This window comes from Lithobates pipiens, unplaced genomic scaffold (genome assembly GCF_037356315.1).
Source record: "Lithobates pipiens isolate NorthernLeopardFrog02 unplaced genomic scaffold, aLitPip1_a1.2 Scaffold_30, whole genome shotgun sequence".
Classification (NCBI taxonomy): Eukaryota; Metazoa; Chordata; class Amphibia; order Anura; family Ranidae; genus Lithobates; species Lithobates pipiens.
In genome coordinates, this window is record NW_027507791.1 from 54,688,527 (window position 1) to 54,710,793 (window position 22,267).

General features: G+C 43.2%; 1 protein-coding gene across 1 annotated transcript in view; it reads left to right on the forward strand.

Annotated features, from left to right (window-relative positions):
* The window catches only part of ANXA9 (annexin A9), a 60,612-nt gene that overhangs the window by 24,485 nt on the left and 13,860 nt on the right, over positions 1 to 22,267 (forward strand). The window contains exons 3-8 of the mRNA XM_077464243.1: positions 9,171 to 9,267; positions 11,899 to 11,990; positions 13,771 to 13,884; positions 15,413 to 15,503; positions 17,476 to 17,555; positions 17,631 to 17,690. Coding sequence (XP_077320369.1) covers positions 9,171 to 9,267; positions 11,899 to 11,990; positions 13,771 to 13,884; positions 15,413 to 15,503; positions 17,476 to 17,555; positions 17,631 to 17,690 — 534 coding nt within the window. The remainder of the gene's footprint in view (positions 1 to 9,170; positions 9,268 to 11,898; positions 11,991 to 13,770; positions 13,885 to 15,412; positions 15,504 to 17,475; positions 17,556 to 17,630; positions 17,691 to 22,267) is intronic.

The window sequence follows — 22,267 nt, forward strand, 5'->3', positions numbered from 1 at the left end:
CGTCTGCACAAAATTTATCCATCTATTCCCGCCTCCTGCTGGAGATGCAACTCGTCCCCAGCAGATTTTATTCACATATTTTGGAGCTGTCCTCAGATCGCAATTTTTTGGTCTGCGGTGACCAACTCTATTACGACCATCACCACGGTACCAGTACCACTGTCTGTAGAGGTATGCCTGCTGGGACTTGTGGAACCCTTGGCCCCAGGCCGGGCAGTCAGAACCCTGCTAGGATTATTACTTTACTATGCCCGCAAGTCGATAGTACTCAGGTGGAAGGCATCATCTGCGCCCTCCTTAAATTTTTGGAAGAGGTTAGTGAATGCGGCTCTACCACTATACAAGGCTACCTACCTGTCCCGCGGTTGTGCCAAAAAATTCTACAAAGTATGGGATATCTGGACGGACTCACTGTCCACTAATGCTGACTCGATGGACGATTAGTATCGTTCCACTAAGTACCCCAATTGTCCAAGTGGCATCTATGGCCTCATAAACCCTCTGGGTTGCTCAACCAATAGTTAGGGGGGAGGGGGGGAGCGTGCATGCAACGATGTAATTATAATGTACACTTTATCTCCTAAGTATTTCGAGTAAGCCTTGTAGGGGATAGGTAGCATCGGCAGGTTGATATGAATATTCTACACAGGTGGTTGAGCGTACAGTGGTTTGGGTAGGTATGCATATTTTTATGTAATGCCTCACCCTTTTGTTTGGTTTTGTTTTTTGTTTTTGTTTTTGTTCTCTCTTAGTTGGTAAGTTGTAGTGATCGAGCCAGGGTATGCCCAATAGGCTCTGTAGTGTTTTGTTCACATCTTGAAATGTCAATAAAGATAACTTTAAAAAAAAAAAAAAAAAGGGACTGTTCTGCAGAGATACTTTAAGGAAGAGTGTCCTCGTTGTTCCTGTTAGTAATGTGGAGAACTCAACAGCTTCCTGAATCCTATCCAAGTTTTTCTGCAATAAACTTTAAAAAGGCAGCCCCTATGGACTGAATTTTCTGGACTTAAGCCATGTAGTGCAAGGGCCATGTAGTAGTGCAAAACCATGTAGTGCAAATGCCTGTCTGATTGCATACAAATTGAAACTCCAAAGGTTTGACCTCATATTATATGGTTTTGGTAAATCTGAAGGAAAAAATCAGCAGAAAATCTGATATTGTGTATGGGGCTTTTGAAGTATGAAGTTGCTGTTTGCTTGGCTGCTGCACTATTGGGAATAGAACCTGGTCACTCTTTTTTTGTTTATAGCGCAAAAAATAAAAACCGCAGAGGTGATCAAATACCACCAAAAGAAAGCTCCATTTGTGGGGAAAAAACGTTGATTTTGTTTGGGTGCAACGTTGCATGTCCGCGCAATTATCAGTTAAATCGATGCCGCGCCGTATCACAAAAAGTGCTCTGGTCAGGAACGGGGTAAATCCTTCCGGGGCTGAAGCGGTTAAGAAGGCTTTACAATGCTGTGTACAGATAATTGTTACAGTAATTGTTACAGTAATTGTTACAGTAATTGTTCGGAATGTGTACACACTACAAATACACCATTGTTTCCTTGTACGTTGTATTGTCACGTTGTGATTGATGATGAATTGCAGCTCAGAGCACATTTAAATAGCGCCCGTAAATGACTCGCTCTTCACGTCTTAGGTAAATAATGTGCAAGGCAGTTTTACTTTTACGTCACTGTGCTAATTAAAGGTGAACGCCAGGCAAACAGCCAAATATAAAATTGAAATATTAAAAAGGGAACTGTATATCTGCAAAGCTTTTGTATTTTATTGATATACAGAGCGCTGCCGGACACCACACCAGGCTGATGACCTGACTTTTTTTCTGCTGCAGTTACCCAGCACAGCTAGGTCTCCTCCCCGCCCCCAGCCTGTGATTGGATAGTTACAGAACAGCTACAGATTGACCAATCATCTCTTTGCTCTCTTCACCTGTCAAACAAGGGTCTTTGTCAGTAGGGGTATAAATGCAATTCATAGGACCCCCAATAGCAACATTTTGATGGACTCCCCTCTTCCATCCTCAACCTCTGTGTGTGGCACCTGCAATGTCATTTGAGACAGTAGCCACTTAAAGCGGAATTCCACCCAAAAATGTAACTTCTGCTTTAAGTGAAGTTGACCCCCTGACATGCCACATTTGGGGGGGGGGGGCAGATACCTTCTTTTTAGAGGGATCGAGCTCCCACTTCCTCCCGGGGCACCGCGGTGCCGGAAGCAAGTTCACCCCCCCCCCCCCCTCTCGGCAATCATCTGGGACGTGTCACAGGTCCCAGATGATTGCCCGGCCATTCACAGTGCACAGCGCGAGCATGCACAGTCCATGCCTGGCTGAGCGCCCACAGTGACAATGCCGGCGCCCCAGAGAGGAGGGGGAGGGGAGCGGGGCTTCGTTCCCCAGCAACGCTGGACCCTGAGACAGGTGAGTGTCCGATAATTAAAAGTCTAACTTTTATATGGGTGGAACTCCGCTTTAACTACTTCAGCCCCGGACCATTTGGCTGGCCAAAGACCAGAGCATTTTTTGCAATGCTTTAACTGACAATTGCGCGGTCATGCGACGTAGCTCCCAAACAATATTGACGTCCTTTTTTACCCACAAACAGAGCTTTCTTTTGGTGGTATTTGGTCACCACTGTGGTTTTTATTTTTTGTGCTATAAACAAAAAAAGAGCATTATTTTTTACTTTTTTGCTATAATAAATATCCCCCAAAAATATATAAAAAAAAATTTTCCCTCAGTTTAGGCCGATACGTATTGTTCTACATAGTTTTGGTAAAAGAAAATCGCAATAAGCGTTTATTGATTGGTTTGCACTAAAGTTATAGCGTCTACAAAATAGGGGATAGTTTTATGGCATTTTTATTTTTATTAATATTTTTCTTTTTTAGTAGTAATGGCAGCGATTTTTATCGTGACTGCGACATTATGGCGGACACATCGGACACTTTTGGTGCTATTTTGGGACCATTCACATTTATACAGCGATTAGTGCGATTAAAAATGCACTGATTGCTGTGTAAATGTGACTCGCAGTGAAGGTGTTAACCAGGAGGGGGCGCTGCAGGGGTTAAGTGTGTCCAAGGGAGTGATTCTAACAGTGGGGGGAGGGGCTATGTGTGACACGACACTGTTCACCGCTCCCAATCACAGGGAGCTTCGATCAGTGTCACTAGGCATAACGGGGAGATGCTTGTTTACATTAACATTTCCTCGTTCTTCCTCTCCGTGAGATGATTGCAGGTATCCCTGCGAACATCGAATCCGTGGGACTCACAGTCGGAATTACGGAGCTCACGGCGGGCACGCCTGCTATCTGGACCTTGCAAGATCATGTACAATAACGTGATTTCGCACAGCGGAGCCAACCTGCTGCGGTAAAACTGGCTGGTCTGCAAGTGGTTAAAGACCAGGCCTTTTCTCAAACTTTTTGTTTACAAGTAAAAATCATTATTATTCTTTGCTAGAAATTTACTTAGAATCCCCAAACATTACATATTTTTTTTTTTTTTGCAGAGACCATAGAGAATAAAATGGTGAGCATTGCAATTTTTTCATGTCATGCTGTATTTGCGCAGCGTTTTTTTAAAACGCTATTTTATCGGAATAATTACACTTTAATGAATTTTAATGCAAAAAAAAACCACAATATATAACTTATAATTTTTTGGTACAATATCAAGGATAAAGTTACACCAAGTAAATAGATGCCTAACATGCCACGCTTTAAAATTGCGCACACTCGTGGAATGAGACAAACCACGAAACTTAAAACTCTCCATAGGCTACACTTTAAACATTTTTATAGGTTACCAGTTTAGAGTTACAGAGGAGGTCTAGCACTAGAATTATTGCTCTCGCTCTAGCGTTCACATCGATACCTCACATGTGTGGTGTGAATACTGTTTACAGATTTGTGTGCAACTTACGTATGCATTTGCTTCTGCGCGTGAGCACGGAGGGACGGGGACACTTTACATTTTTTTTATTATTATTTTTTTATTTTTTATTTTTACACTCAGTTTAATTATTTTTATTTTTTTATTACTTTTATTCCCATTACAAGGAAAGTAAACATCCCTTGTGTTAGAAAAAAAGGCACTCTTTAACCGCTTAAGGGCCACCCTATGTACATATACTGCGGCAGGGCAACCCTTAAGCGCAAAATCACGTACTTGTACGTGATTTCTTTCTTCGGTTCTGGGGCGTGCGCCGCCGGCGACCCGCTCCCGCTGTGATTGGACACAGCGGGAGCCGATCAGCAAGTTTGTGGGTTTGATCGTTCCCGAGGCAGACAGAACGGCGGTCTGCCTATGTAAACAAGGCAGATGGCCGTTCGGTCAGAGGGGAAGATGGAGATCTTGTGTTCATTCTAAGCAGAAACACGGATCTCTGTCTTCCCCCAGATAAACCACCCCCCACACAGTTAGAAAGCACTCCCAGGGAACACATTTAACCCTTTGATCGCCCCTGATGCTAACCCCTTCCCTGCCAGTGTCATTAGTACAGTAACAGTGCATTATTTTTTTAACAATGCATTATTTTTAGCACTGATCACTGTATTGGTGTCACTGGTCCACAAAAATTTTCATTTGGTATCAGATTTGTTGCAGCCCCGCTAAAAATCACTGATCGCCGCCACTACAAAAAAAAAAGTATATAAATCTATCCCATAGTTTGTAGATGCTATATTTTGTGAAAACGATATATGCTATATGCTATACGCTTATTGAGATTTTATTGAGATTTATTTTATTTTTTTACCAAAAACATGTAGCAGAATACATACTGGCCTAAACCAATGGAGAAATTTGATTTTTTACACTTTTTTTTTATTGTGTGTTTATTGAAAAAATATTGTTTTTTTTTTTCAAATTCTTTTTTTTTGTTTATAGCGCAAAAAACTGCAGAGGTGATAAAATATCACCAAAAGAAAGCTCTGTTTGTGGGGAAAAAAATGACATAAATTTTATTTTGGTACAGCGCCGCAAGACCGCGCAATTGTCAGTTAAAGCAACACAGTGCCGTATCGCAAAAAATGGCCTGGTCATTTTAAATATTTTTTGAAACATTGACTTCTAAATTTAAAAGAATATAATATATATTTTTTTTAAAGTATAACTAAAGGCAAATGTTTTTTTTTTTTTCCTTTTTGATAGCGGGTGGATGAGCCCTTGTCAGGTTTTTATTGCTGTCTGTGTCCCCATTAGGGAGATCCCCCCTCTCTATTTGTCCTGTTTACCATTCTCATTGAAAGTGAAAGTAAAAGAAAATCCCAAATTTAGGGTTATCCCCAGAAGAGTAATAGAGGGGGTGTACACAGCCTATTGCATTAGGGTGTGCAGCCCAAAGTTCAAACACACCGGTGTATATATCCTGACAGCGTCAGTAGGACAGAGATTGATCTCAGTAGGGCAGTGGGCGGTGTCAGTCGTTTTTATTTTTATTATGTTATTTTTTATTATTTTTACAATGACATTTTTTTAAATTTTATTTACAATTTGAAATATCAGGGGTCTCAATAATCTGCATCACACAGGGTGCTTAGGGTGTGCTCAGGCAGGGGAAATCTTCCAATCGGGACACCAGTTCTGGTGACCTATGGGCCCCCAAAAGTTTCCCTTAACTTTGAGGAATTTCCTCTTACTTCCTGCTTGGCTATGGGAAAGGAAATTCATGGAAATCACCCCAATGGGACAAAGATGGCAAAAAATAAATTTGACACGGGTTATAACCCTCCCTTACTCCATACAAAATGAAAAAAGAAAAGTTGTGCATATACAGTAGTTCTACTTTAAGCTATGATTAAGTCCCCTTGAGGGCTAAAATATTTAAGCTGCTTGTTTTTTGGATTTTTTTTTTACCTCTGCCTGTACTTAAAGTGGGGTGCCCCCTAAAAAAAAAAAATTAAAAGTCAGCAGCTACAAATGCTGCAGCTGCTGGCTTTTATTAATCGGACACTTACCTGTCCCGGGGTCCAGCGATGCAGGGGAATGAAGCCCCCCCCTCGTTCCCCGCTCCGCTCGTGGCACCGTCATTCTTTCTGTGGGCACCCGGCTGTGGCTTCACAGCCGGGCACCCACTGCGCACGTGCCGTGATATGCCACACAGTCATCTGGGACACATGACAGGTCCCAGATGACTGCGCGGCGCGAGGGGAAGTGATGTCACCAGCCGGGGCAATAAAGAAGGCAGACTATGGGAGACCCCCTAGCAACAGGCATTTAGAGGTGAGTAAAAATTATTTTTTTTTCCAATTATTTTTTTATTTATTTTTTTAAAGAATTTTAAACTATTTTTTTATTTTTTGGTGGCAACACCACTTTAAATAGATTTCATGGTGTGAAGGATTCAAGTTACAGATTGCATCTCTTTCAAATATTTTTTATATTATTTTTGCTTTTTTTTTATTATTATTATTGATTAAAAATTTTAAAATATTAAATAAAATTTATAAAAAAATAAAAAAATTTTAATTTGAAAACGTCAAATCTGACAGTCAGCGAAAACCACAGAAATTACATTAGATTTTGCTTCCAAACAACACCTGTCCTTGTGTTGGTGTCTCATCCACTGTAAATTCTCTTTTACCTACAGAAACTGTCCATTGTCTTAGACAAAGCTGGCCTTCTGACTCTGGCATTCCACCAGAACACAACGCCATTATTCCACCGATGTATGGACACAGATACCATTGTACAGACTTCCTGGGATGGTGGGCAGCACAACATATGTACAGTTACAGTAGATGGGGTCATATACAATACTTATCTGTGTATTGGCTATTGTGCGTTATATGGACAAAATTAAAATCAGGCAGCACTGTTTTCTTTAAGGAGAACCTGTCATATGAAATGAAAACAATCTGCAGTTCACTTTGAGGTTAAAGTAACGTCTATGAGTGTTCGCATTAAAATGTATCTCTAGGACATTCTCAACCTTTCTTTTCCAATAATTCTTATTGTAGTAAGAAACAAGGAGAGAGGCTTGGATAAAGCATAATAGAAAATGATAAAATTGCTTATGTGTGAAGAACAGCACGCAATGTTGTAGCATAAAGATCAGTACACAATACAGGACCCTTGTCTTTATACTTATTCAATGTACCAGAATGGGTCTAGGCCCAGAACCGATCTGGCTTCAGAGTAAAATGGCCCAGTAATGGATAACTGCAATGTGCATAACCCAAAAATCTATGGTCGATAGGGAGCTACACTATATTACCAAAAGTATTGGGATGCCTGCCTTTACACGCACATGAACCTAAATGGCATCCTAGTCTTAGTCCATAGGGTTCAATATTGAGTTGGCCCACCCTTTGCAGCTATAACATCTTTAACTCTTCTGGGAAGGCCGTCCACAAGGATTAGGAGTGTGTCAATGGGAAGGTTTCTTCCAGAAGGGCATTTGTGAGGTCAGGCACTGATATGAACAAGAAAGCCTGGCTCACAGTCTCCAATTTAATTCATTCCAAAGGTGTAGCTCATCCATGTCTTTGTGGACCTTGCTTTGTGCACTGGTGCGCAGTCATGTTGGAACAGGAAGGGGCCATCCCCAAATTGTTCCCACAAAGTTGGGAGCATGAAATTGTAAAAAATGTCTTGGTATGTTGACGCCTCAAGAGTTCCCTTCACTGGAACTACGGGGTCAAGCCCAACCCACAAAAAACCAACTCCTCACCATAATCCTCCCTCCACCTAAAGCAAGGTCCATAAACCTACTGCACTGCAGGTATTTAAGCCAAGGATCCAAAATCTTATCACATCTGGGCTGCTTATTTTGTAGGATGCAGGCCAGTTTTTCATGGAGCATAATCCATAAAAGTTTGTTCTTGGTGGCAGCTTAGAGAACTACAGAGGACTTCCATGCCTTGGCGATCATGGTTTTCACTGCCAAAAACATAAAATGGGTATGTTTAGGGATATCTGCAATTGGTTTTCCGTTCTTGTATTTTTGGGTATGTTGACTACATTCTCAACCTTTTTACCCTAGAGGAACTGCTAAAGTAATTTTCATGTCTTGGGGAACTCTTAGCCCTTGTACACACGGTCGGACATTCTGACAACCAAATCCGTTGGATTTTGTCAGACGGATTTTGTCTGAAACTGTTGCATACACACGGTCGGACAAAGCTGTCGGAAAATCCGATTGTACATAACGTGATGACGTTATTTCGTTACGACGGGACTACGTTCAGGCTAGTAGCCAATAGCTTTGGTCTAGGAATTTGATCTAAACATGCATGGCACTTTGTCCGTTGGAGTAGGCTACACATGATAGAAGTATGTCCGATCGGAGCATTTTGTCGGAAAATTTTACAGACAAGTTGGAAAACTTGGTCCGTCGGATACTCCGAAAGAAACAGTCCAATGGAGACCACACACAGTCGGATTATCCAACAAAACGGTCCGATAGGACACATTCCGTCTGAATCTCTGACCGTGTGTACAAGGGCTTACTAAAACCATTTCATCGGGGGTCAATAGGAAAAATGCCCCTTAAACTGGTGGTCAGTATTAAGAATGCCCCCCTTACAGTGGTGGTCTGAATGCCAACTTTAGAGACACCTAAAAAGATCATTGTTATCAAACTGCCAGCTTTGTTAAGTGGCCCTGGCCCCGGAACAATGCAGGCACCATCAGATGGAAGGACCAACAGCCACAGCTCAAGGAACCCCTACCAACCCTGGTTGAGAAATGTTCCTCTAGGCAAATCTTTTTTTTTCATTTTGGATAGAGTAAAAGAGGGGTATACCCCTGTCAGATTTTTTTTTTTTTGCCATTTGTGTCCCATTGTAGAAATTTCCCTTCACTTCCTGTCCCATAGCCAAACAGAAAGTGAGAGGACAGCCCTGCAAATTAAGGGAATCTCTTGGGGCCCCCCAGGTCATTAGAACTAGTGTCCCCATTGGAAGATTTCCCCTCTATTACTTTTCTGGGGACATCCCAAAAGTTGGGTTTTCTTTTATTTTTAGGGTCAATGATAACGGTAATCAGGGCAAATAGAGAGGGGGAATCTCATTAATGGGGGACACAGACAGCAATAAAAACTGACACGCGCTCTAATACCTCTGCACTCGGAGTTTTGCCGTTAATTTTACTTTAATAATGTTCCAATGTTATCAGCTGTAAGCTAACTTTTGTTGTTTCTGATTTCCTATAGACTGGTGCCTGGGGAACTTTGGGCACGATTAAGCCATTGAAGAATTTTGAACCTGAGCTCAATGTAGACAGACTCCACAATACGCTTACAAATAAAGGTAACTTTTTTTTTATCTGTAAGCTACTAGTGACTATATGAACAGAATAAACTGTAAAATAAAATAAATTAAAATAAATTAAAATAAATAAATTAAAATAAATTAAAATAAATAAATTTAAATAAATTAAAATAAAATAAAATAAAATTAATGTAAAATAAATTGTGTTTTTCCCCCCTATACATTGTAAAGCACTGCATAAACTGTTGGCGCTATATAAATCGTGAATAATAATAATAATAAACATTGTGCACTACTGTTTTCTAACCTGTGAACGCACCTTACTTAGTCATGTTGCATAGCTTCCAAATGTCCCTGATTTCGAGGGACTGTCCCTGATTTGCAACAATGTCCCTCTGTCCCTCTTTCCTCCTCATTTGTCCCTCATTTTGGTCTGATCTATATAGTTGTATATAAAATGCACTTTTCAACTTTCAAAAATTGTTTCCCCTGTGCTAAACCCTTCATCCAATGTCTTAATTGCGAAAAAGCATTTGCGGGTTAACAATTTTTTTTTAATGCATAATTCTCCTTTAAGGAGGCGTGGCAGGGGGTGTGTCCTAGGCCTACATACATTTGCTAATAGGTGTCCCTTATTCCCATCTTAAAACGATAGGTGGTATGATATTGGCCCAAGTTTCTTGGAGTAGATTCACGATTACTACCAATGGTCAATGGGATCCACAAAACCCAACAGGTCTGACCTGCCTCCTCCTACCACTAATGTCTCGCTATTAGATCCAAGTGTATAGAAGTGGTTAAATGATAAGATAAATAAAAAATGAAATACAAGTTAAAACCTAACCATGGGCTGACCCAAGAGAGATATACTTATCTTACTTACCCCATGATCCCAAATGTGTTCTGTCTTGCCTGTTCCTACAGTGATGACCAGTATTCCATCATCCACCATCATTCTATAATCAACCAAATGAACACTATTTAAGTGTAAATACAGCTAAAACTAAAACAATTCAGATGACTAATATTCGTCAAAAACTAAAATGGCATTTTAGTAAAAAGTCTCTGACTAAAACTAAATCGTAAGTCGAAGCTGCACTTTTTCTTCAACAAGTCGCCTAGTCTTACCGACGTCATCACGTAAAATGCAGGAACAATGACCACTACTGGTCTTGCATTGTATGTAATGACGTTGGCTAAGATCAATTGTACAATAAAATACTAGATTAGTATAATTAATATAAGAATACTAATTAGATAAAATACTGTTAAACAGCTGTAGTATCTGTTCTAATGAGTGTACAGTAGGGGTGCTCTGCCGTCATTTTGGCTTTTTGGCAGGAATGGCTGTCTGTATAGTATCCCTGGTGGTATGATGGGGGTCCTGAGGGACCTTTATCAGAGGAAGGAAACCAACTGAGTAAGGAAGGGGTCAGTGGTACTTTCCTAGTGTGGAGGTATCTGGGAAGCCCAGTGCCTCTCGATTTGAGCAGTGCTATCTTGTCTAGCTGAAGGCTGGGGAGGCAGAGAGCCTGCAATGTGAATTTGCCCTTGGGAGTGGCAACCTGAGAGTGCTCCTTGTATCACTAGGAGTTCGGGACCCCACAGTGATAATGAATACTAGGCCACAACACCATCTACTTTTTTTCTGCACCTGATTGCATTGGGTTTTGGCCGAGATGGGGTAATTTTTACTGCCAGGCCATGATGCCTAGCCTTTGTTGTTGGCATCTTTATTTATTTTTTGCCCCATGTGTTCGTCACTGCACTTTTTGTGTGTGTTTTTTTCTCTTGCTAAGGATGACAGATCTTCAGACCTGCCCTGAACTCTAGGTGGAGGTTGTGTGGCCTTTAGATTCCTTCCTCTCCTGCCTGGGGGTCTCTCTTCGGGAGAGCCCCTTACCTAGCACTCAGTGGTCAGCTTTGGCTAGCTACGAGGGGAGAGGTCCACCAGGCATTTTGACTAGGTGGACCAAAGTGCCTTGCCCCATCAGAAGCCTTGCTCCCTCCCCTTTAGAAAGTCCCTATTAGTTGGGTGGGTGCATGCAGAGATCTGAAGTAAGGGTCCACGCTTCATTTTAAAGTAGAGAACGCCTTTAAAGTGGTTGTAAACCCTTTACAACCACTTTAACCTACAGGTAAACCTAGATTAAGGCTTACCGTACCTGTAGGTGCAAGAAATATCTCCCAAACCTAAAAGGTTTAGGAGATATTTGCAGAAATAGCCACAGCGATGTCTACGGTGCATGCTCCATAGACATTGGGCGCAGGCGCACCGAGCATGCCGCTTCTAACGGCGATCATGCCGTTAGCGGCGGCACCAGCGTGCATGGGCAGGAGTGACGTCATCGTGGCTCCAGGCAGTCACAGGGCCAGAGCCGCGATACCCAGAAGTCACTCTGGGATAGATGGTGGCGTCGGAGGAGGGGAATGAGGGTCGCTTCGGGGGCTTCAATCTCAGGTAAGTTATTCATAATGAGCTAGTATGCTGTGCATACTAGCTCATTATGCCTTTGCCTTGCAGAGTGTATTTTTAATTTTTTTCCTCCCTGGGGGTTTACTTCCTCTTTAAGATGTTTTTTTTTCTCCCACATGTATATCTTTTTATATGTTTAGCTTGCATGTTGACAAAATGCGAACCTGCATTAATTCCTGTATGTATACTGATAGGTAGCCAGCAAACAATCATTGACATTGTCACAGGGCTTGACAATGAACAAAGGCAAGAGGTCATTCGCATATACAAGGAAGAACTACAGCAGGTATGGCTAGTAATAGATCTATAATACATCTTAGATTGTAAGCTCTTATGAGCAGGGCCCTCTTAACCCTCTTATATTGTATTGTATTGAAACTGTATTGTCTCCCTTTTACATTGTAAAGCGCTGCATAAACTGTTGGCGCTATTTAAATCCTATAAAATAATAATAATAATTTTACTTCAGTGGTGTCTTACAAACCTATTGGGTGGCCATGGAACTGTGGATATCTCCAGGTAGTAAGATACTGTATCTGCCTGGCCATAGTTGCCAACATTGTAAAAAAAAAATTCGGGAAACTTTTTTGGCAGTAGGCGGGGTTGTGTTATAATTAGGGGCGGGGCATGCGGTTATAGGTGTGGCATAGAAAAGGGTGAAAATGTGCCGTGTGCAACCAAACTATGGGCGTGGTTTACGTAAAATAGTGGGCGTGGCCCGCATGGGGGCGTGGCTAAAAGGGGTGTGGTTAGAGTCTGAGATGAATGCGGGATGGAGAGGGAAAGGAGGGGGGAGAGGGAAAGGAGGGGGGAGAGGGAAAGGGGGGGAGGGATGGAGGGACAGCAGCCCCCGATCCTACACCACAATAGCAATATGTGTTTTCCAGAGTTTGACAATCAGCAGATAAAGATACTCCAAATACCCGGCGCCATGATTGTTATGGTGTCAGGATGATTGAAGCGCATTATTTCTATTATTACATTGTAATATGAAATGAAGTCATTCAACTCACCATAATGCAGAATCAGTGGGAGCTATGAGCACGTCACTAGCCACGTTGCCTGCCACCAGATGCCATCAGGTGCCCCCAGCAGAATCCCTCCTTACATCAGGTGTCCCATCAGAGGTACCTTCCTCACATCTGTGTCCATCAGCGGAGCCCCTCCTTACATCTGGTGCCCCTCTGACATCCAGACTGCGCCCTCTGACATTCAGACTTGCCCCCCCACATACACAGACTGGCCCCCCTGACATCCACAGACTGGCCCCCACATCCACAGACTGGCTCCCGACATCCACAGACTGGCCCCCACATCTCCAGACTGGCCCCCATATCTCCAGACTGGCCCCCACATCTCCAGACTGGCCCCCACATTCACAGACTAGCCCCCACATTCACAGACTAGCCCCCACATTCACAGACTGGCCCCCCCGACATCTCCTCCAGACGCGGCACGCGGAATGACTTTGAACTGCGGCGCCGCCCACTGCACTTCACAGACACTGGCAGCGGGGGTGGGCGGCGCCGCAGCATCTGATTTCTATTGAAGACCAGCTTCTGGTCTTCTTTAAAATGGAGGCCGGCGGTGACATTGTCCCTGCCGGTCGCGGACCTCTAGCGGTCGGCGGCGGCGAAAAACAGGACAAACCGAATTTCCCAGGACACTTCCCGGGACAAAATTAAATCGGGACAAATGTCCTAATCCCGGGAATGTCCCGGGAAATTCGGGACAGTTGGCAACTATGCCTGGCCTGCTAGAATGCAGGGGCTCTGATCTTCCCCTGATACAGGAACACTTTGATCCTTCCTTCTGCTTCATCTTCTTGTATGAGGAGCGCCTCTCCAACTACCTGAGCTGCCTGCTTCCCCATCCCTCATGATCAGACTGTACATTGTAACTTGGCATTAAGTCACAAGGTGAGGGGCAAGCTAACAAGAAGCTGGCAAGCATCTATAACATCCTGGCAATATATAGAACTGCCCCAGAGAGGAATACTAAGTGGGTGTTTTCCTAAAATTGTATTGAAATAATGTTATATATGTTATATATGTCTACATTGGCAGGACTTGGAGGAGAACATTAAGAAGGCTCTCGCAGGAGATCTGGAGAGGCTAATTGTGGGTTTACTGAAGACCCCGGCTGTATACGATGCTCAGGAGCTGAAAGCAGCGATGAAGGTGAGATGTTCTTCAGAGACAGAAAAGACTCCCAATGAAATTCTAAACACCTCAATTGAATCAACTTTTTCAGATAGATAAATGTAGGCAGGTGCAGTCTATCTTCTCCACTGTAGGTAACGCTTGACCGCAGCAGCATTGCTGTTGGTGGGGAAGTCAAGAGGAACACCATTCCTCTATTATTTCCTGGGTCACTAGGGAAGCTATCTGATTAAATGCTACCACCGCATGTGACTTTGGCAGCCATCTTGGGTCAGGCAGAGTCTATTTAAGGTCCTGGCTCCCAGGCTTGGCACACATTCCACATGTGGGTAGTGTAGGGACAGGTCACTCTTTTGACAGTGACAGTAAAAGTGGTAGAGAAAGGTTCCTGATGAGTAAGGAAAGATCAGGGACTGGAATCCTCCCCCATTTTGGCGTACATCAGCCACGCCAGATTCTATCCCCCAAGACCTGCTTTTACCCTTCTCTGCAACATTCTGTGAGTGCACTCCATTGGGATGTCTCCCTGCTTGGTAATTGTGTTTGATTGGAGTTTACCTCAATACAGTTCTGTTGTTACATCTGGTCTCTGAGTTTTTACTGCTGCTGCACCATGCTGCACCTCCCCACTTATAGACCCCCTTATCAGGTTTGTATTGCTGCCTATGTCCCTGCTGGGTAGTCCACCTAGGGGTCCAGCGATGTCGGCAGCCCAAGCCGAGCAACCGGTCGGCTCTCAGCTGCTGCCGCCACCATTCTCATTGAGGGACTCAGGAAGTGAAACGTTGCGGCTTCACTTCCCGATTCCCTAGTGCGCATGCACAGTCACGCTGCGCGTCGTAAGTGGCCCCCGCTATCTGTGTTTCACAGGAGACAGCGGGGGGGGGGTACGGGAAGGGGTGTGACTCCTGTGGGAGTCTATTCCCAGGAAGTGGGTGCAGATACTTGTATAAGACAGGTATCTGCACCCCCCTGAAATGTGCCAATTGTGGCACCGGAGGGGGGTCAAATGAGCCGAAGTTCCACTTTTCGGTGGAACTCCGCTTTGACTTCTATAATATAAAGCCTGGTTCAAATCTATGCATTTTCTAGCGCGTTTTCACATTTTCAGAAACATGCTGTAGTCCATTTTACATGGTTTCCTATCGGTCATGTTCACATCTGTGCATTTTATGGAAAGGGCCAGGGACTTTTTTCTGGCTTTTGGTTCCATAGACTTCAATGGATCAAAAACGTTTATTGAAAAACGCAAAATGCACCTGGAATATGCAAACTGCAACCTGCAAAGGTGTGAATCAGGCCTAACCCTTCCCAGATATCCTAAATTCTTATAAAATAAATTGGACTTTTTATTTCATACTATTTGTCTTACTATCAACCTATTCAATGTGTTCAGACAATAAAGGTGTGCCCACAATGTATTGTACTGTATATGTGTAAAGCTACTATGTCTATGGGGGTGCATGCTGAGAGGTTTGAGCACTTCCAGGAGGGTCTGAAAAGGGGTCAGAATTATGGTAACCAGTATTTATTATCATTGTTGCAGGGAATAGGGACAGATGAAGCTGCCCTGAATGAAATCCTTAGCACCAGATCGAATGAACAGTTGAGAGCCATCCAGGCCTGCTTCAAGCAAGGTAAGAGGCGAAGCAGAGGCTAAAATATCCAACTTCCTAACGTATTTGTCTTAGACCAGGCAGTATCTAAAACTGGGTATACACGTATTGAAATTTGGTTGGTTCAACAAGAACTGAAGGAATTTCAGTCTATGTGTACCGCTCTCTGTTCAACAGAAGCTAGTAGTTAGACCGGCTTCCTGCTGAAAAAACAGCATTTGATCAGCCGCTGCAGCCAATGGCTGCAGTGCCGATCTGTGTATTCTGACTGGGGGAGTCCCTACTGTCAGGATACAATAGAATAGCTTGATGAATGAAAAAAAAAACTCTACATGCATACCTGGCTTAACAATAGAGGGATCACCATTATAAGAAAAGAGGTCCTGATGCCTTTATATAGGTCTTCATTTATCACTAGAGGGATCACCAGCAGAAGGAAGTAGGCCATGATTCCCCTGTATGGATCCTAAGTTATGACTATACGGGTCACCAGCTGGAAGAGGGAGGTCTTGATTCTTCTATATAAATCTTAAAGTTATCACTGGAAGATATAAATTGGGATAAAATCTTAGGAACAAAGAACACGGAGGAGAGATGGGTTTGCTTTAAGAGCATATTAAATAAGGGCATTAGGCAGTGGATCCCATTGGGAAATAAATTTAAAAGAGCGAATGAAAATCCTGGATGGCTTAACTCTAATGTAAAAATGCATATAAAAGCAAAGGAGAAGGCCTTCAAAAAATACAAGGCTGAGGGATCATCATCGGCATTCAGACTTTACAAAGAATGCAGCAAGAAATGTAAGGGTGTAATTAGGGTGGCTAAGATAGGGCACGAAAAACATATAGCAGAGGAGAGCAAAAAAAATCCCAAGAAATTCTTTAAAGCGGAGTTCCACCAAAAAAAAAAAAAATGAAATGAAAGTCAGCAGCTACAAATACTGCAGCTGCTGACTTTTAAAATATGGACACTTATCTGTCCAGGGCACCCATGATGTCCTCATCCGAAGCCGACCTGAAGCATCCTCATGGCTAATAGAGAAGAAAATTAGAAATAGACTTGGAAAACTTAACATTAATAAGTCCCTGGGATCAGATGGCTTGCGCCCGAGGGTCCATTTTAACCCCCCCCCACACCCATTTTCTTATTTTTTAAATTTTTGTGGCCTCGCTGCCATTCTGACCTAGGCCAGAATGATGCATCTCTGATCCTACACTCTCCTGAGATACTTACATCACATTTCCCAGGACGCTGCAGGATTGGGAACACAGAGCAGTCAGGGGTCCGCAAAGTACCACTTTAAGGCAGCCCATTAATTTTAATGGATTGTCCATGCACCAAGAAAATGTACATGCACTTTTTTATTTAATGCAGGGCCAAAACACACAACAGTGCATTGGGTGTACCAAAGAACAACAGCGTAAACCTGCTCTACATATGGTTAATGAAATAACATGACATTTCATTCAACTCTATGCACCACAGTGCAGTGTGGCGCACTCATGTAAGGTGACATGCAGTGAGTTGCATACCAATATGTAAAAATTCAGACATGCTGCATTTTTATGCAATGAACTGAAGCACATCTGCATGGAGTGAACAGGGTATTTTTTTTCTATGTGCCATTGCGTTGCGCATGCGTTGATCTATGCCAATCAAAGTAGCTCATTTGACATGGATTAAATGAGCCCTTAATGATGGATGGATCTAATAAAATTGTATATGTTTTATTCTTGAAACATTGTGGTGCCGGATTTCTTTCTCTTATATTGGATGTTTGAATGCCTGGGTACTGGGGCTATCCGAGCACAAGGGTCTTAAACTCATCTTGTTCATTATTTAGGGCCATTTTGGGGTAGTAGCATTATTCTAGGAGTTATTGTAAATGACCCTAGATCCCATGGTTTGTTCATGTAACAATCCAAAAACATAATAAAAGGTAATTTCTGGTAATAGCCCATCCCATCGACTTTCCATGTTGTCATTTTTATAGAGTTTAAAACGGAGTTGGAGAAGGCCATTGCATCGGAAACAAGTGGACCATACTCTGCGCTCCTCCTGGCCCTTCTCAAGGTAACACATTAAATATTCTGGAAGTGCCGTACCTTCTCCATCTGCTATGAAATTAATCATACCTTTCCATTCCAGGGCAAGAGAGAAAAAGAATCTGGGATTATCGATTATGGACTGATTGAACAGGATTTTAAGGTAGTGTGTCTCCTTGTTTCTACTATTGGTGTATACTGGTGTTATCCAGTAGAACACATAGCCCAGTCTGAGTGTTGCTCCAAGGCTGGCTCCAGTAAAAGCAAAATCTGGTCTTATGGAAAACAGAGGGATTGGTTTTAATATTAGCAGGGGAGGGTTGGCAGCCTTAGGCCTGGGGGGCAAGTCTAGTCAAGTGGCCCATTAATCCACGAATCAACTCACCATCACCAGTGCCCATCAATGCAGCCTCACTAGTGTCTATGAATGCAGCCTCATCAGTGCCCATCAATGCAGCCTCACCAGTGCCCATCAGCTCAGCCTTGTCAGTGCCCATCAATGCAGCCTCACCATAGCCCATCAATGCAGTCTGTTCAGTGCATGGGTATTAGAGAGAGAAAAGCTGCTGGATAACACAGAGCGGAGATCTCCCGCTTACCCAGTGCGGCTGCTGTCATACGAAGTCCTGCCTCCTGGACCAGGTTCTATGATAGATGTCACCAGTGTGCTCTTTATCATAGGACATCCTTGGCTTCCTGGCGGTACACTGAGGTACACGTCACCGAGGAACCGATGCACGTACCCGGTTGCTGTGATGTCTGCCGGGTACCCGTGAACGCTCATGACAGAGCAGGAATGTGGATCTGTGTGTGTAAATACACAGATCCACGTCCTGTCAGGGGAGAGGAGACAGATCGTGTGTTCCTAGTATATAGGAGCGGTCTCCTCCCTAGTCAGTCCCATCTCCCACACAGTTAGAATCACTCCCTAGGTAACACATTTAACCCCTTGATTGCCCCCTAGTGTTAACCCCTTCCCTGCCAGTGATATTTATACAGTAATCAGTGCATTTTTATAGCACTGATCGCTGTATAAAAGTCACTGGTCCCAAAATAGTGTCAAAAGTGTCCGATCTGTCCACCGCAATTTTACAGTCACAATAAAAATCGCAGCATTACTAGTAAAAAGAAAAAAAATAATAAAAATTCCATAAATCAATAACCTATTTTGTAGACGCTATAACTTATTACTGCTTATCGCAATTTTTTTTACCAAAAATATGTAGAAAATTACACGGCCTAAACTGAGTAAACATTTTTTTAAGTTGGCATATTATAGCAAAAAATAAATATTGTTTTTTTTTACGTCGATGTACGTCGGCAGAACGGCACGGGCAGGCATATTGGCGTACAGGTACGTCCAATCTTTAATACCGCCCCTGCCATCGCGAGAGCGCCGCTGGCGGCGCGCTGGTCGGGACCCCCGTGAGTCCGGTCGCGGGTCCCGTGGAAAAATTATTAATAAAAATGCCATAAAACTATCCCCTATTTTGTAAATGCTATAACTTTTGCGCAAACCAATCAATAATCGTTTATTGCGATTTTTTTTACCAAAAATATGTAGAATACGTATCGGCCTAAACTGAGGGAAAAAATGTTTTTTTTTTATATATTTTTGGAGGATATTTATTATAACAAAAAGTAAAAAATAATGCGTTTTTTTCAAAATTGTCGCTCTATCTTTGTTTATAGCGCAAAAAATAAAAACCGCAGGGGTGATCAAATACCACCAAAAGAAAGTTCTATTTGTGGGAAAAAAAGGACGTCAATTTTGTTTGGGAGCCACGTCGCACGACCGCGCAATTGTCAGTTAAAGCGACGCAGTGCCAAATCGCAAAAAGTGGTCTGGTCTTTGCCCAGTAAAATGGTCTGGGGCTGAAGTAGTTAAAGTTGGCACTCTTTTTTTGTTTAAAGCATAGATAATAAAAACCGCAGAGGTGATCAAATACCACCAAAAGAAAGCTCTATTTGTGGGAAAAAATTTATTTGGGTACAACGTTGCATGACCGCACAATGAAAATTGACCTGGGCAGGAAGGGATGAAAGGGAAGTGGTAAATTAATGAAAGTGTATTTCTTCCAAAAAAATTGTATTTGAAAAACAGCTACATAAATACAGTGTGATATAAAATATTGCAACAATTGCCATTTTATTCTCTAGGGTCTCTGCTAAAAAAAAATATATATATATATATATATTTGTGTGTGTGTGTGTGTGTGTGTGTGTGTGTATATATATATATATATATATATATATATATATATATATATAATGTTTGGGGGTTCTAAGTAATTTTCTAACAAAAGATTTGTTACTTGTAATCAAGTGTCAAAAAAGGTTTAGGCATGAAGGGGTTAATAATATCAGCTCCCAGCTTGAAACAGTGGGAAACAAGTGAGAAATCTTCATAGTGTAAGACCTTTCTTTTTAATAAAAAATAAAAAAAACACATTCACCAAAAAACTTACATTATCTCTGCTTTGTCTTCAGGATCAGCCTCATGGGGTGACAGTCTGCTCCCCCGCAGCCTCTCGTTTGTCCTCTTCCTGTGGGCAGGCTAGGGAATTTTTTTCACCCAGGAATTGCTATTGGGCCACCGGCAATAGGGACTACATGTCCCACGATGCTTTGCAGCTGCTGGAGGCTTGGCTGATGGGCTCCCTCCCTCTACCAATGAGGAAGCAGGGGAGGGAACAGAGTGGGCGGCCGCTCTCACATGCTGCAGTGTTCGGAGGAGAGGAGGAGAGGAGGGGGGGAATCCCCCACACGAGCTGATAGGTTGGCTCTCACTCCACTGTCACTGGATTAGTGTGAGCGCGACCGACGGGAGGTGCGTGAACAGAGCGGCCTCCACTACATAAGTGACTGCCTCTTGAGTTTCCACGCCCCTCCCTCTGCCTCAGCTTGCAGCCCCTGCCCTGACCCGAAAAAAAAAAAATTGTGAGCGGTGGCCGCCGGCCATTAGGTGTATATTGTTAGGGCAGCCTAGGGGGAAATTGCCACCCTGCCCCCCGGCCCAGCCCACCCCTGAATATTAGGAACCTGGGCTACCATTATAAGTCATGGGGCCATATGTACATGACCAGTGTAGCCCAGATGTCCTCAACCTTCTTTATACTGCCCAACAACTCCCACTCCACCATCCCCCTTACCGTTATCTAAATTAACAAGACCACACTGGAACTTGGAGTATAAATGGCCATAGCAGCCTTTTTATTAAAAAAATATTAATATTTCAAAACTTTTAAGATATAGACATCTGTAAACGACAACTATCAATCACTCAGTTTGTTGGTCTTTGACGGCACCCCGAACTTAACACATATTCCATCACTGCACTGCCGGACCTTTCTCCATGATAGGCCTCCAGCCGTACCACATCAACTCAGAGACAACCCCCTTCCCGCAGTGCACCCATTACTGTATTCCAGCTAACCGTTCTGACTGGAATACACCAGAGGGGCACATACTACGATGAGTCCCCAACACTTCCATCTCGAATGTTTTCTGACACCATCAAAGACCAAAACACTGCCACAGCTTGCAAGGATAAATACCCTTATCCCGCAGGGCCCGCTGAATCCCGTCCTGTAGTCCCAGCGTCCATAAATCAATCCCCTATGCGGACAGGTGAACCCCATCTCCTTGGAGGTACAGGTCAGTATTATATTCCAACTCCATGTGGCGGATGACCATGCCCCCATTCCAAATAAGAAAAATCTTCCCACCACCTTGTTCACCTTTATGGGAGCCTTATTGAGCCTCGCCACTGACCGTGCCAGGCACCAAGTTTTCCAAGCAAGAATGTCAGACCACAACACCAGCATATCAGGAAAGGCCATGTGGAGCCTCAAGAAATCAGACTTGATGTCCATAATTAGCTCTCGAATACACCAAACATCCAAATCGTTCCCGCCAACATGAAGTACTAAAATGTCAGACGGCCGATCCAGACGTGCAAAACAATGCACCTCCGGCACCCCAAGGTATCCCCAACCAGCGAATACACGCCTCCCTCCTAGAAATACCCAGCTGTCTGACATCTGGTCTAACTTCTTCTCAACTGGTCCCCCAAAAAACATATGAATGGCCCATAATCCAAACGAGGCATATGTGCACTACATCTGAAAGAAAAAAAGAGCAAACACCATGGGATAGCCTCAATAGGAAACACTGAACACTACCACAAATGAAAAGAACACATAATGACATGCACCCCATTACTATCCCTCCCTCTCCTTCAAAAGCTAATCCACCAACAACTGCGGGTGAATGTAGTTATGGAATCTCTTGGATTCCCATCTACCAATTTTATGGCCACCTCGTCCAACCCACACAGGGGGGCCTCCATATTGTGGGTGAGCCAAACCCGCTGCCCTAAGACTTTTTCAAAAAACTGACACAAACTGAAATTTAGATAAAGGAGACCCATCCCCATGTAACAAGAAAGGCCCCTCCTTGACTGGGCAAACTGCCAAGAACTCCCTTTCTGCCCATGCCGGGCAAACAATAACAGAACCCTGTCATCACTACAAATCACGTCCTGTGCCATAAACTCACCCGCGACCGTCTTAGCGGGGTTGACCAATTCCCCAATCTGAAATGCACCAAAAAAGGCTAAAGAAAACGCTGCCTTAAATAGGGAGACCTCGTAACTCGACGTACACAAAGACTCCTGTTGACCAAAAATGGACTGCAAATTTGAAAAGGATACGGGCGCCTAGTATCCTTGCGCTTGTG